The 13,829-nt window shown below is 44.5% G+C and overlaps 2 protein-coding genes across 3 annotated transcripts in view; one reads left to right on the top strand and one right to left on the bottom strand.

Annotated features, from left to right (window-relative positions):
* rbm42 (RNA binding motif protein 42) overlaps positions 1 to 13,749 on the bottom strand; it is a 22,783-nt gene extending 9,034 nt beyond the window's left edge. The window contains exons 1-5 of one of the 2 annotated variants that reach the window (XM_077599444.1): positions 13,614 to 13,749; positions 13,405 to 13,527; positions 12,884 to 12,955; positions 12,668 to 12,803; positions 3,573 to 3,636 (exon numbers count right to left, since the gene is read on the bottom strand). In XM_077599444.1, coding sequence (XP_077455570.1) covers positions 3,573 to 3,636; positions 12,668 to 12,803; positions 12,884 to 12,939 — 256 coding nt within the window. In that variant the 5' untranslated portion in view covers positions 12,940 to 12,955; positions 13,405 to 13,527; positions 13,614 to 13,749. The remainder of the gene's footprint in view (positions 1 to 3,572; positions 3,637 to 12,667; positions 12,804 to 12,883; positions 12,956 to 13,404; positions 13,528 to 13,613) is intronic. The other variant, XM_077599445.1, reaches the window with a different exon arrangement.
* LOC144073518 (aldehyde dehydrogenase, mitochondrial-like) overlaps positions 13,680 to 13,829 on the top strand; it is a 49,724-nt gene continuing 49,574 nt past the window's right edge. Inside the window, exon 1 of the mRNA XM_077599440.1 lies at positions 13,680 to 13,829. Within this exon, the coding sequence (XP_077455566.1) occupies positions 13,824 to 13,829 (6 nt within the window). The 5' untranslated portion in view covers positions 13,680 to 13,823.

Raw genomic sequence — 13,829 nt, 5'->3', positions numbered from 1 at the left:
TGCTTGCACTGTTGTTAAAGGCACTAACAACAGATGCTTGAAAACCGCTGGACATCTGCATCAACCGGGCGTTCAAAGCAAAGTTGCGAGCGGCATGGGAACAATGGATGATAGGTGGCGAACACAGCTTTACGAAGGGTGGCAGGCAGCACCGGGCTAGTTACGGCACTATTTGCGAATGGATTGTGGCCGCTTGGACAAACGTGTCTGCTTGCACTGTTGTTAAAGGCACTAACAACAGATGCTTGAAAACCGCTGGACATCGGCATCAACCGGGCGTTCAAAGCAAAGTTGCGAGCGGCATGGGAACAATGGATGATAGGTGGCGAACACAGCTTTACGAAGGATGGCAGGCAGCACCGGGCTAGTTACGCCACTGTTTGCGAATGGATTGTGGCCGCTTGGACAAACGTGTCTGCTTGCACTGTTGTTAAAGGCACTAACAACAGATGCTTGAAAACCGCTGGACATCGGCAGAGCCGGGAACATTGTTGGGGACCCGGACCACCCTGTTCACGACCTGTTCCAGCTGCTTCCCTCTGGCAGGCGCTACCGGTCTCACAAGGCACGGACAAAGAGGCTTAAGGACAGCTTCTTTCCCACAGCCATCAGGACTCTAAATTGCAGTAGCACGACACACAATCCCCTCTGTGTAACAACTTCGGGGTGAGGAAACATGAAGGACGTTGGGCGGCGATCTGCCTCCTGCTGGCTGACTAGGTAAGTAGGCAGACAGTGGGAGGTAAGTGACCCATTTTAGTCTTTGTTGGCATCGGTGAGGCAAACCTTTTCGCAGTCGCCGGGAGTTGGTTGCGCTCGGGAGGTGATGCGATGTATCCATCACGGCAGAATGCCAGCAAGTCTGAAACTATCACTTGGTTGGGCTCTTGCCTGAGAAAAGCGCACTTTGTGGAGAAGCACCTTCAATTTCGTCATACGCAGCTGGGTATGATGACAATTAGGCTTTTGTCTAGTCAATGATGATGACAAGCCTTAGTCTGATTTTATTTTTTTATCAACCGGGCGTTCAAAGCAAAGTTGCGAGCGGCATGGGAACAGTGGATGATAGGTGGCGAACACAGCTTTACGAAGGGTGGCAGGCAGCGCCGGGCTATTTACGCCACTATTTTTGAATGGATTGTGGCCGCTTGGACTAACGTGTCTGCTTGCACTGTTGTTCGAGCTTTTGTCAAAGCCGGCATCATTTCTGTGGAGCCACATGGCGATGACAGTGACTCTGACAACGAAGAAAGGGAACCCGGCGTTTTTGATGAATCATTTGGACAATTGTTCAATTCGGACACAGAAAATGGCGACTTTGATGGATTTCTGCGTGATGATTGATCAAAAAACGCGAGTACATTGTAAAATGGCTAAATAAAGTACAACCGAACTCAGTTTTGCTTCCGTTGCCTTTTTAAAAACGTGTTTTAGCGTGTGTCCGTATGTTTAAGCTGGTTTGTTTTGCCATGCCTGGCTGTGCCTTTAAATGCGGTGCGTCTTGTGTGTGTGTCAAATACAGAAATAGCACTCGTTACTGACAGTGCGCCTTTTAATGCGGTGCGCCATGTAGTAGTGAAAATACGGTACTTATACGCCAAGTTCAACAACTAAACCCATTTACCCATCAAGTTGTAAAGTCGGCTAGCAAGGCTAAGGAGGGGGGTGTTATATTGGGGAAGGAAAAAGTACAACAACTGCTTGCAAATGACCATCAACTAAGTACGACAGAGCTGCCTTTTCTTCACACATTTTGTGTTGTCTTTTTATGATGACTGAGACCCGTCGTGTGTATTAATGGGCGTAAGTGTAGTGACAAAGCCTCTGCACTTTCAAAGCAGCTGGGTGCGAAGCCATGTTTGCACAATCGCATAATTCCTTATTGGAAGTGGAAAAATCTTCTTTTTAAACTGGGGTTCAAATTCAAAAACCGAGCACGGTAACATCCTAGAGCCGTACATTTGCAATTGTTTGTTCAAAACCGCATTCAAATCGGCTGTATGGTGTTGTTTCCATTTTGTCCGAAGTTAATGGACAAACACACCAACGCACACACACATTCTCAGAAATAGTCATATGTATAGATTACAGCTATAAGCATATGAAGAATAATGTATTAATATCTAAATATAATCCATATCTTTTAAAAAAATGTAAATCCTTTCAGTAATGTACTGACAGTGAAAATAGTTATTCTGCGCTTAATTTAAATTTTAAAAAATTAAAAACAGGAAGCTTTAGTCCAAGTCTTTTTTTGCCAGAGTCGTGACCTGACACAGAAGTCTCAATGGCATCATATACGAACAATTGGATCATCGACAGAATCTTCAGGAGGCGACGCAGGGGAGCTTTTCAGGAGGAGCATTTGTGAGAGGTTTTCGGCGAGACGATTGCCATATTCCATGGCTTTGACCATGTTGTCATCAATCCCAGGGACACTGGTTCAAACTGTGAGCCATATTGAAAGTTTTTTGCTGATTTCTCTAAGTGATAAGACCACGTTCTTTGTCTTTATTGCCGTCATTGTTTTGGGGGAAATTAAACGTCCACTTCAAAAAGACGACTGTATTAATACCTAAACACATATATATATATATATATATATATATATATATATATATATATATATATATATATATATATATATATATATATATATATATATATATATATATATATATATATATATATATATATATATATATATATATATATATATATATATAAATCTAAATACTTTAAGTACTGTATACGGATATTATGCCAAAAGCAGTTTGTGCTTTTGTGCCTTGCATCACTAAATGTTGAAGCTCGTGAAACCAAACAACTTCCTGTTCCTGTAACACAAAAATAAGCAACAAAACTAGTTTTTTTTCATTCATTAATTTTCTGAACCGCTTATTTTCAAAAGGGTGGGTGCTGGAGCCTATTCCAGCTATCTATGGGCACCAGGCGGGGGACCGCGAAGTGAAGGATCACAGTACTTCCATACAAAGCAGTGCAGTGTCGCACGAGTTACATGACGATTTGGATTGAATTGTTGATGCCTGGACCAAAGTGCTGGCGAGCACTGTAGTTTGAGCTTTCGTCAAAGCTGGTATCACTATTACGAAACCCCACGGCGACAACTCTGACCCTTACAATGAGATGGAACACAGCATTGTTGGCGAACTCACCCACTTGGCCGAACTCTTTATGTCGGATATAGAATCTGTGAAAGAAATGTTTGAATCCTTTGACTTATATTATCACTAACGCACATTACGTCAATAAAACAAAATCAAACTCAGTTTTGCTACTGTTGCCTTTTTTAAAATATAGGTGTGAAAATGCGGTGGGCTGGTGGGCTTTTCTACCACCAAGCTATGCAAGTTTTGTGGCTGTCCTCTTTCCGTTGAAGCAAAACAACCCCCTTTGTCTGGCCAAGTAACACGGACTACATCAACAGATCGAGCATTCAGTCATAAGAGGTGGGGTAAATACTGCCGCATGAGTTGTTACTATTTCAATTTATTATGATTATAATCAGTCATCTATTTGGGTTAGGTAATACCCTGGATTGTATCATTTACCTGGTCCAACAAAGGTGGGAGGTGGGCCAGCAAAAGTCCCTCTCGCCTCGAGTGTTTGCTGGACCTGAAAAAAGTAAAAATTAGCCGTCAATAAGAAGTACATACAGTGGTACCTAGAGATATGAGCTTGAAGCGTTCCGGGACTGAGCTTGTATGGCGATTTACTCGTATCTCAAATCAACGTTTCCCATAGAAATGAACTAAAAACAAATTAATTCGTTCCCACCCTCTGAAAATGAACACCAAAAAAACTGGATATTGGAATGGAAAAACATTTTTATTTGTTCTAATTCGCCATCTATTAACAGAGTAACAAATAACTAGTGGTTATGATGTTAAATACTACTAAAATGAGACATCATTTAGTACAGTAATACCTTGATATACGAGTGGACCGACATAGGAGCAATTTGAGATACAAGTAAAAATCAAAGCAAATATTTACCTTGAGATACGAGACAAATTTGAGATACGAGCATTTGAGACAACCAGTCTACGAGCACTGGGGGGGGCGTTGCATTTTTCCATGTTTTTTTTTTGCATTAGTCAGTGCAGAATTAAGGGAAACAAAATGGATCCAACGCAAGCCGGTGCAATGAAGGGTAGTGCGAAGAAAACGCGCATGATGTCAATTGATATTAAGCACGAAATAATCGAAAAAAATAGAATGTGTGACTGAGCTGGCTCGTCAATACGTATGGAGAAGCAGAAAGTTCGCCCCGAAAGCCGCGGTGGATTACATGAACCTCTTTGCCTTGGTTATTGCACAAGGTTTAAATTTACTGTAACGCAAGATTAAAACATTTTTTTGAGTGTGTATAGGAATCTAAGTTCATTTAAGTTAAATGTAAAGTTTGTTAGGTTACGAGCGCATCCGTCAAGTGACTCTCTCTCTCCCCATCCACGAACTGCCCGTTGTATAAAATAATGCCTCATTTTATTATTAAACATCATAACCACTAGTTATTTGTTACTGTTAGTAGATGGTGAATTACAACCAATATTTTTTTTTTTCCCATTGTAATATCCTGTTTTTTGGTGTGGTTTTTATCAGAGGGTGGGAACGAATTAATTTGTATTTAGTTCATTTGTATGGGAAATGTTGATTTGAGATACGAGTAAATCGTCATACGAGCTCAGTCCCGGGACGCATTAAGCTCGTATCTCAAGGTACCAATGTACTATTTAGTACATAAAACACAGATTTCGCGGAGGGACAGAGGGACAGAGAGAGAGACTTTTTGCACGGCAACGCGCTCGTAACATAACATCAACAAATTTAAATGAAAATGGAATACCATGCAGATACACTGAAAAATAAGTTTAATCTAACCTTACACTAAACTTAATTCTAATTTTGTTTTAATTTTTTTAACCTTCTCCCAGGTTGGCTCTTGTTGCCCCACCCTGACTTTCAGCCGAGGTTTTTAAAAGGAACCCATCGAGGGTTGTTTGCTTTTGTCTTCCCTTTAAAGTATTTCGAAAATGACCCACACAAATGTCCTCAATATAGGATAACCCATGACCCCTTGCCAGCTTGTCAGAGTGCTTGCTAACTGTTTATCTTTTATCCATATTAAAAGAAGGCTCTTCAGCTCGTCATGAATGTCACTGCGCAGGGAGGAAATTATGGTTAGTCCTTTGGAAGGCTTCTTAATCTACTTAATCACATCCTTCTGCTTCAGGATGGTGCATACAGTTGAAGTATTCCTCTCATATTGGCGAGCAAGCTCCGCCATGCGTACACCACTTTCATAATTTTCAATTATTTCACGCTTAATATTGATTGTCATTATTTGCCTTTTCTTTGCACAACTCTTCATTCCACCTGTTTACTTTGGATCCGTTGTTCTTCCCTTTGTATTATGCACTCACTAACGGAAAAAAACACAAGAAAATGCAATGCTCCGCCCAATTCTCGTAAATATCTTTACAAGAGGGAGATGCGGCGAGAGAGACAGTGCACTGAAATCATAACAAGCCTCTCGCGTCTTGGCCACCTGGCTTTCTCGTATGCTCGTATCTCAAAAATTGTCTCGTATCTCAAGGTAAATATCTGCTCGGAATTTTACTCATCTCAAATTGCTCGTAAGTCGGGGCACTCGTATGTCAAGGTATTACTGTACTAAAACACATTTCAAGGTTTGTATAACCTTCCACGTGAAGAGACAATCAAAAGATTTCGTCAAATCAGTTCTCCGAGTTTAATGTATAGGTGTGTGAACAAAAAAAACAAACCCCTCATTTCCAGGTTGAATGCAAAACTGATATAGAAAAAAATAACAGATTTACAATAATCAAATGATTTTAAAAGGTGCAATAACCAAGATTTGCAAATATTCATTAAATTTCCCTAATATTTCAAAAGACATTAATCCTAGAATGGTAACCCTCTATTTCAGGGGTTACCTTTCACACTTCTGAAATAGAGGGTTACCATGGTTACCGGGGAAAAAGAGGACCAACTTTTTCCCCAGTAACCATGGTAACCCTCTATTTCAGAAGCGTGAAAGGTAACCCCTGAAATAGAGGGTTACCATTCTAGGGTTAAATACATGTTTTTTTGAAATATTTCTAACCCACTTTTCATTGGTTAGGCTGAGGATTTCCCATTTATTGTTACCAATGAGCCAATTACAAGACAAGTTCTTAGTCCTCGTCTAGGTTGCCAGATCTGTCGGCTTTGTGTACTAAGGTTGCAGAAATAATAGAAGTATACAAGTAGGTCGTGTGCTTGTACTAAAAGTATATTTAGTCATGCTATAAAACCATGGACTTTTGCGCTCAACTATGATTACTTGAACTACAAACACGTGTATCTGCACTACAGGCGGGGGTGCTGGTGGGTGACTCCACCGCGGGGTAGGTGTACTTGTGGGTGACTCCGCCGCGGGGTAGGTGTACTTGTGGGTGACTCCGCCGCGGGGTAGGTGTACTTGTGGGTGACTCCGCCGCGGGGTAGGTGTACTTGTGGGTGACTCCGCCGCGGGGTAGGTGTACTTGTGGGTGACTCCGCCGCGGGGTAGGTGTACTTGTGGGTGACTCCGCCGCGGGGTAGGTGTACTTGTGGGTAACTCCGCCGCGGGGTAGGTGTACTTGTGGGTAACTCCGCCGCGGGGTAGGTGTACTTGTGGGTAACTCCGCCGCGGGGTAGGTGTACTTGTGGGTAACTCCGCCGCGGGGTAGGTGTACTTGTGGGTAACTCCGCCGCGGGGTAGGTGTACTTGTGGGTAACTCCACCCCGGGTAGGTGTACTTGTGGGTAACTCCACCCCGGGTAGGTGTACTTGTGGGTAACTCCACCCCGGGTAGGTGTACTTGTGGGTAACTCCACCCCGGGTAGGTGTACTTGTGGGTAACTCCACCCCGGGTAGGTGTACTTGTGGGTAACTCCACCCCGGGTAGGTGTACTTGTGGGTAACTCCACCCCGGGTAGGTGTACTTGTGGGTAACTCCACCCCGGGTAGGTGTACTTGTGGGTAACTCCACCCCGGGTAGGTGTACTTGTGGGTAACTCCACCCCGGGTAGGTGTACTTGTGGGTAACTCCACCACGGGTAGGTGTACTTGTGGGAAACAGCACTTACAGGTAGGTTTACTTGTGGGTAACTCCACCACAGGTAGGTATACTTGTGGGTAACTGCACCGCGGGTAGGTGTACTTGTGGGTAACTCCACCGCGGGGTAGGTGTACTTGTGGGTAACTCCACCGCGGGGTAGGTGTACTTGTGGGTAACTCCACCCCGGGTAGGTGTACTTGTGGGTAACTCCACCCCGGGTAGGTGTACTTGTGGGTAACTCCACCCCGGGTAGGTGTACTTGTGGGTAACTCCACCCCGGGTAGGTGTACTTGTGGGTAACTCCACCCCGGGTAGGTGTACTTGTGGGTAACTCCACCCCGGGTAGGTGTACTTGTGGGTAACTCCACCCCGGGTAGGTGTACTTGTGGGTAACTCCACCCCGGGTAGGTGTACTTGTGGGTAACTCCACCACGGGTAGGTGTACTTGTGGGTAACTCCACCACGGGTAGGTGTACTTGTGGGTAACTCCACCACGGGTAGGTGTACTTGTGGGTAACTCCACCACGGGTAGGTGTACTTGTGGTTAACTCCACCACGGGTAGGTGTACTTGTGGTTAACTCCACCACGGGTAGGTGTACTTGTGGGTAACTCCACCACGGGTAGGTGTACTTGTGGGTAACTCCACCACGGGTAGGTGTACTTGTGGGTAACTCCACCACGGGTGAGTGTACTTGTGGGTAACTCCACCACGGGTAGGTGTACTTGTGGGTAACTCCACCACGGGTGGGTGTACTTGTGGGCAATGTTCCCTCTAATTTTTCGTTGGTCTGAGCAGAAAGTCAACCTCCCTGAGCGCACTGAGTACCAGTGTGAGCGACATCATCGGTACTCGGATGATTCGCCAAAAGACGTTTCGCCGACGGACGTTTGACAGACGGGCAGGTCGCCGAATGGACGTTCCACCGAACGGAGGTTTCGCCGAAACGGGATTCGCGCGCTCGCCCCGCCCCCGGATCGTGTGTGTACAAGTTTTTCAACCTCGGCCCGCGGGCCATATACGGCCCGTTAGGATTTTTAATCCGGCCCGCCGCCGGTGTTGTCCAAATTATAGTAAAAATCAATGTTAGTCTACCATCAATGGCAGCCCGGGAATAAGCACTCTTGGGCGGGCAGATGTAGCAGAACCGAGCCGTAAAATGACAGCAATCGGGTCAAATCCATCCTAAAACAGCATTTAATGATTAAATACAAATACTGGAGCTCTTTGGACATTAGAACCGAGCCCAGGGAAGTGAATTCCTCGGTAAAATGTCGTGATGATATCGCGATGGAGGCAAAAAAATGTCCATATACGTCCATTCGCCAAACGGCTCAAAATGCTCTCAAATTCGGTCAAATCCAGCTGAAAACAGGGTTTAATGATTAAATACAAATACTAGTATTAAATACAAATACTAGTATTAAATACAAATACTAGTATTTGTATTTAATCATTAAACGCTGTTTGAACGAACGTTCATTCGGAGACCTGTCCGTCTGTCAAACGTCCGTCGGCGAAACGTCTTTAGGCGAATCATCCGGTCACGACATCATCATTGCTCGCTATGGGCACACCAGTATCACACCTGCCACAAGCAGGTGCATGTCAATGTTCCCTCTAATTTTTCATGTAAAACATGCTGTAAAACACGAAAAACATAAGTGGACAGAGCTACTGCCACTGGCTGCCGCTTAAACGGCGCCATCATGAAGAATGGGGTAAAAAAATTAAAAAAAAAAAAAAATCCGTTTTTTTTTTACTGCGCGCCATAGGATTGCTGCTGCGCAGAGAAGACGAGAGTAGTGCGCAATTGCGCACGCGCGCAGCTTAGAGGGAACAGTGCTTGTGGGTAACGCCACCACGGGTAGGTGTACTTGTGGGAAACAGCACTTACAGGTAGGTTTACTTGTGGGTAACTCCACCACAGGTAGGTATACTTGTGGGTAACTGCACTCAGAGCTGCCAACCTCTGTCGAATCCATTTCAGGAGTACCCTTGTCCCATTTACGGGGGTTTTCCAGAGTGAATGAGATTCACGTGGGTAACTGCACTACAGGTAGGTGTACTTGCGGGTAATTGCACAACAGGTACGTGTACATGTACTTAACTGCACTACAGGTAGTTGTACTTGTGGTTAGCAGCACTAGAGGTAAGTGTACTTGTGGTTAAAAGCACTAGAGCAGGGGTCGGGAACCTTTTTGACAGAGAGAGCCATAAACAATTCATATTTTCTAATCTTATTTCTTGAGAGCCATTCTCAGGATTGAAAAGTAAAAATACATGAAAAGTGTGGTTTTTTTTGTCATTTCACCGCTTTTAAAGTACAAAAAGTCTCAGAATTATTTTGACAACATTGTTATGCTGTTGCTAATAAATCAGTATCAATGATATCATGCATGCAGAAGAGTAACAAAATACAAAATTATGATTAAAGTGGTGGTAGAGGTAGTGTCAACGCCACAGTGACGCTCATATTAGTGCGTTCGGGACTCAGCTCTCTCACCAGTGATTTCCATATTTTACCTCACAGGTTAGTGGAGAGCCATACGCACCCGTGGAAAGAGCCACATATGGCTCCCGAGCCATAGGTTCCCTACCCCTGCACTAGAGGTAGGTGTGCTTGTGGGTAACTGCACTCAGAGCTTCCAACCTCTGTCGACCCCCATTTCAGGAGTACCCCGGTCCCATTTCATGCAAAATCAATATAAAATGTAAAAAAAATAACATCAGACAATTTAAATCAAACTGTTATTATGTTTTTACATCATTTGAAATATTGTGTTTATGCTAACTGCTGAAAAATACAGCATGATGAAAATAAGTATAAAAAGTGAAACCAGTATAATTTGACAATAATTTATTGGCAAATTCAAATTTCCAAAATATTAATTTTTCAGCTGGTCCTTGACCCGCACTTGCATGTTGTGCAATGTGCAAATGTCGGTCATTTTGGAGACGGCTTCAACATGGGATATTTCGTCCAATATGTTCTGCGAGTGTCTGGGTTTCTCATTAGAAATTTCATCCAAATTGCCATCCATTTTGCACTTAACCCGAGCAGGTATATTGATAAGACTTACTAGTGCTGTGTAAGCCTACTTCCTTTAGAACAGGGGTCTCAAACTCAATTTACCTGGGGGCCGCAAGAGGCAGTCTGGGTGAGACTGGGCCGCATCAGGATTTCCACAAGAAAAGCGCTGACAAAACATTCCGACATGATCAAATATCTTTATTTTTTAACAAAAAATAATGAAATAAACCTCAGTGAAGTAGAGCACATCCCCATATTCTGACTCCATTTCCTCTAAAAAAGCACAGAACCTTCTGTGCTTTAAGCCCCTGGATCTGATTTGGTTGATGCATTTCACAACGACAGACATCACATTGTCAAACTTCAGGCATCTGCTGCAAAGGGCCTGCTGATGGATAATGTAGTGCAGAGCTATGGCCTCCTCCACAACCTCCTCTTCCAGTTTTTTGAATAAGTTCTACCAGTCCATTCTTCCTCCCTGTCATTGACGGGGCTCCATCGGTTGTTATTCCAACAAAGCTCTTCTATGGCAAACTGGCATTCTCAATGGCATCACACAGCTGGTGAAATATTTCCTTAGCGGTGGTCTGCCATGCATTGGAATTATTGTGAGCAACTCCTCCATCACTTCAAAATTGTCATCAACACCACGGACATATATTGCGAGCTGGGCAGTGTCTGTGATGTTTGTGGTCTCATCAAGAGCCACTGAATATACACTGAAACATTGTGCTTTCTCACACAGTTGATAATAAATGTCACTTGACAGGTCAGAAATGCGCTCTGCCACAGTGTTGGCAGAAAGGCTGATGTGGTTGAACTGACTTTTCTTTTCTGGACAGACAAAATGTGCAGCCTGTAATATGCACTTTTTAATAAATTCACCTTCTGTGAATGGCTTTCCTGCTTTAGCAATCAACTCACAAACGGCGTAGCTAGCTTCGACTGCTGCATTACTGTCTTTGGTAGCCTTCTTGAAGAAATCCTGTTGCCTCAGAAGACGTGTTTTAAGACTGGCAACCTGGTTGGCTCTCTCATCTCCCTGGTATTTTTCGTACTCCTCAGCATGTCTCGTAGTATAATGACGTTTCAAATTGTATTCCTTGTGCACCGCAACTTTTTCAGTGCAAATGAGACACGTCGGGGTGCCCCTGTGCTCAACAAAGAAATATTGCACTCCCCACTTTTCTTGAAACTGTCTGTGCTCATCACCGACCTTTCTCTTCACGGCAGGCTTTGAAAGAGACATCTCTGGGGCTCTGTAATATGTGTTTCCACTTGGAATGAGTCTCGGGTTGAACTTTAACTTTCAGTCGCGCGGGTCTGTGGCGCATGTGCACTTTCGCTCTCCGATCGTATTGGATTACGGCAGTTCTCTGAATTTCTCAAGTGTCATGTTAACGCACTTACTGTTAAGTTTCAGTTTCACTCGCGGAAATGGCTACAGACACAGACACAGGCTGGATCACGGATCATAGCGCCTCATTCAGTTCTATGCTGAGAGCAGCGGAGGACTGTGCGCGCCGAGCGGAGTGATCGGCTTCACGGCTTCTCCTCCACCCAGCTGATTGGAGGAATGAATGAGTGAGTGAGCGAGGCACTAGACAGTCCGGCCGATGTCCCGCCCTATTTACCAGTTGATCTACATACCCACCCTCATCTATGGTCACGAGCTGTAGGTCGTGACCAAAAGAACAAGATCCCGGATACAAGAAGCTGAAATGACTTTCCTCCGCAGGATGTCCGGACTCTCTCTTATAGATAAGGTGAGAAGCTCAGTTATCCGGGAGGGGCTCGGAGTAGAGCCGCTCCTCCTCCGGATCGAGAGAAGTTGGCTCGGGCATCTGATCAAAATGCCCCCTGCCCCCCTGGACGCCTCCATTGGGAGGTGTTCTGGGCGTGTTCAATTGGGAGGTGTTCCGGGCGTGTCCCACCGGGAGGAAGCCTCCCAGCAGAGTTGGATGAAGTGGCTGGGGAGAGGGAAGTCTGGGCCTCCCTGCTGAAGCGGCTGCCCCCACGACCCGACTTTGGATAAAGCGGGAGATGAGATGCGATCACATTATTAATTTGTCACCCGATTGTGCAGTGGATCATACGCCTGACTTTGGTGCGGGCAGTCTAGGTTCGATTCCCACTCGGGGGCAGTATGACTGGTTGTCTGTCTCTCTGTGTGCCTTGCAACTGACTGGCAACCAGTCTTGGGTGTAGTCCTGCTTTCGCCCTAAGACAGTTGGGTTAGGCTCCAGCAACCCTTTCAAGGATGGGAAGTATGGAAGATGAATGAATAATAAATAATGCTATCATTTTTGTGTTTCTCTCACGTTTCATACAAAAGTGGGACACTTTGATCGAATTTAAAGGGGTTAGTTGGTAGAATTTTTGAGAACTGGGGAACGAATTACAGAATTTACACAAAGTATTGCTCTGCCTATGAAAAATCCAAGTTACGAAAAAAGTAGAGGTACGAGTGTACACTAACCAGCACATAAAGCTACCCACACAAACCTGTCTGAAGGTGTTGGTGCCAATAACTGGTCGGACAACTGGTATCGCAGTGACAGTCAAGGCTACAGGTACAGCCTCCACGACAGGGGCGCTTCCAGCGAGTGGGACTGGGCCACCAAGAACCTCTTGCTCAAACCTATGACATGAGAAACGGAGAGGAAAATACTAGGTGTAATTTCAGTTTTGGGTACAACTGATTATGTGAACGGTACTCACAGCGCCATCTCTGCCTCCATCTCCTTCAAACGTTCTTCTTCTGATTTGAGCGCCATTGCTAGGACACACAAACTTGAATAGTATAAACTTTAATGTACATAGAGTAAGAAAAATAACGTGCATTATGTTGCATTAGTGGCGGCCTCACAGTGGGGGACCTGGGTTCAAATCCAGGTCGGTCCACCTGTGTGGAGTTTGCATGTTCTCCCCGGGCCTGCGTGGGTTTTCTCCCACATTCCGAAGATGGTAGGCTGATTAAATTCACTCTAAATTGCCCCTAGGTATGAGTGTGACCATGAATGGTTGTCAGCTGGGATAGGCTCCAGCACCCCCCGTGACCCTAGTGAGGATAAAGCGGTTCAGAAAATATGATGAGATGAGGTTGCATTAGTGTTGGGTCCTGGCGATTTCCTTTCCTATCCTATCCATGTATATTCCGTTTACCGTTTAGAAACCAAAGATCTATCAGATGGACGACGCTTATTTTCGCTACCAAAAATAGCCGTTTCATTTATTCTTACCTTGATATCCAATTACAATTATTTTCTGCGTGGAACCGAGTGATGTTTAATCCAGGCTCGTTTTAAACATGCAAGGTGTAGCATTAGCTAGCATACAAATGCTAGTGTTTACTTTTCGCCATCCTTGGAAAAGGGAAAAATAATCAAAAAGTGAGTTTGTTTGTTGACGAATATATTACTCGTTGTAACAAAAAGAAAACACAGCTGACCAGAAATCCAAAGATGTACGTTTCACCACCGTGCTATCTTAAGCAACGAGGCTGTTTCCGCGTTTCCCGCTACTTTACTGCCCCTAGTGGTCTGGAGCAGAAAAATGCTGAATTTTACTACGTTTAGTATATTTGGCCGGATCTAAAAGGGATTGATAGACGGACTCATTTAGTACTTTGTAAATCACACTCCTGAGCTCGTCTGTTTAAATGAAG

Source organism: Stigmatopora argus, chromosome 4 (genome assembly GCF_051989625.1).
Source record: "Stigmatopora argus isolate UIUO_Sarg chromosome 4, RoL_Sarg_1.0, whole genome shotgun sequence".
Lineage (NCBI taxonomy): Eukaryota > Metazoa > Chordata > Actinopteri > Syngnathiformes > Syngnathidae > Stigmatopora > Stigmatopora argus.
Note: the sequence above shows the minus strand (reverse complement) of the source record. Positions and strands in the feature narration are given on the sequence as shown.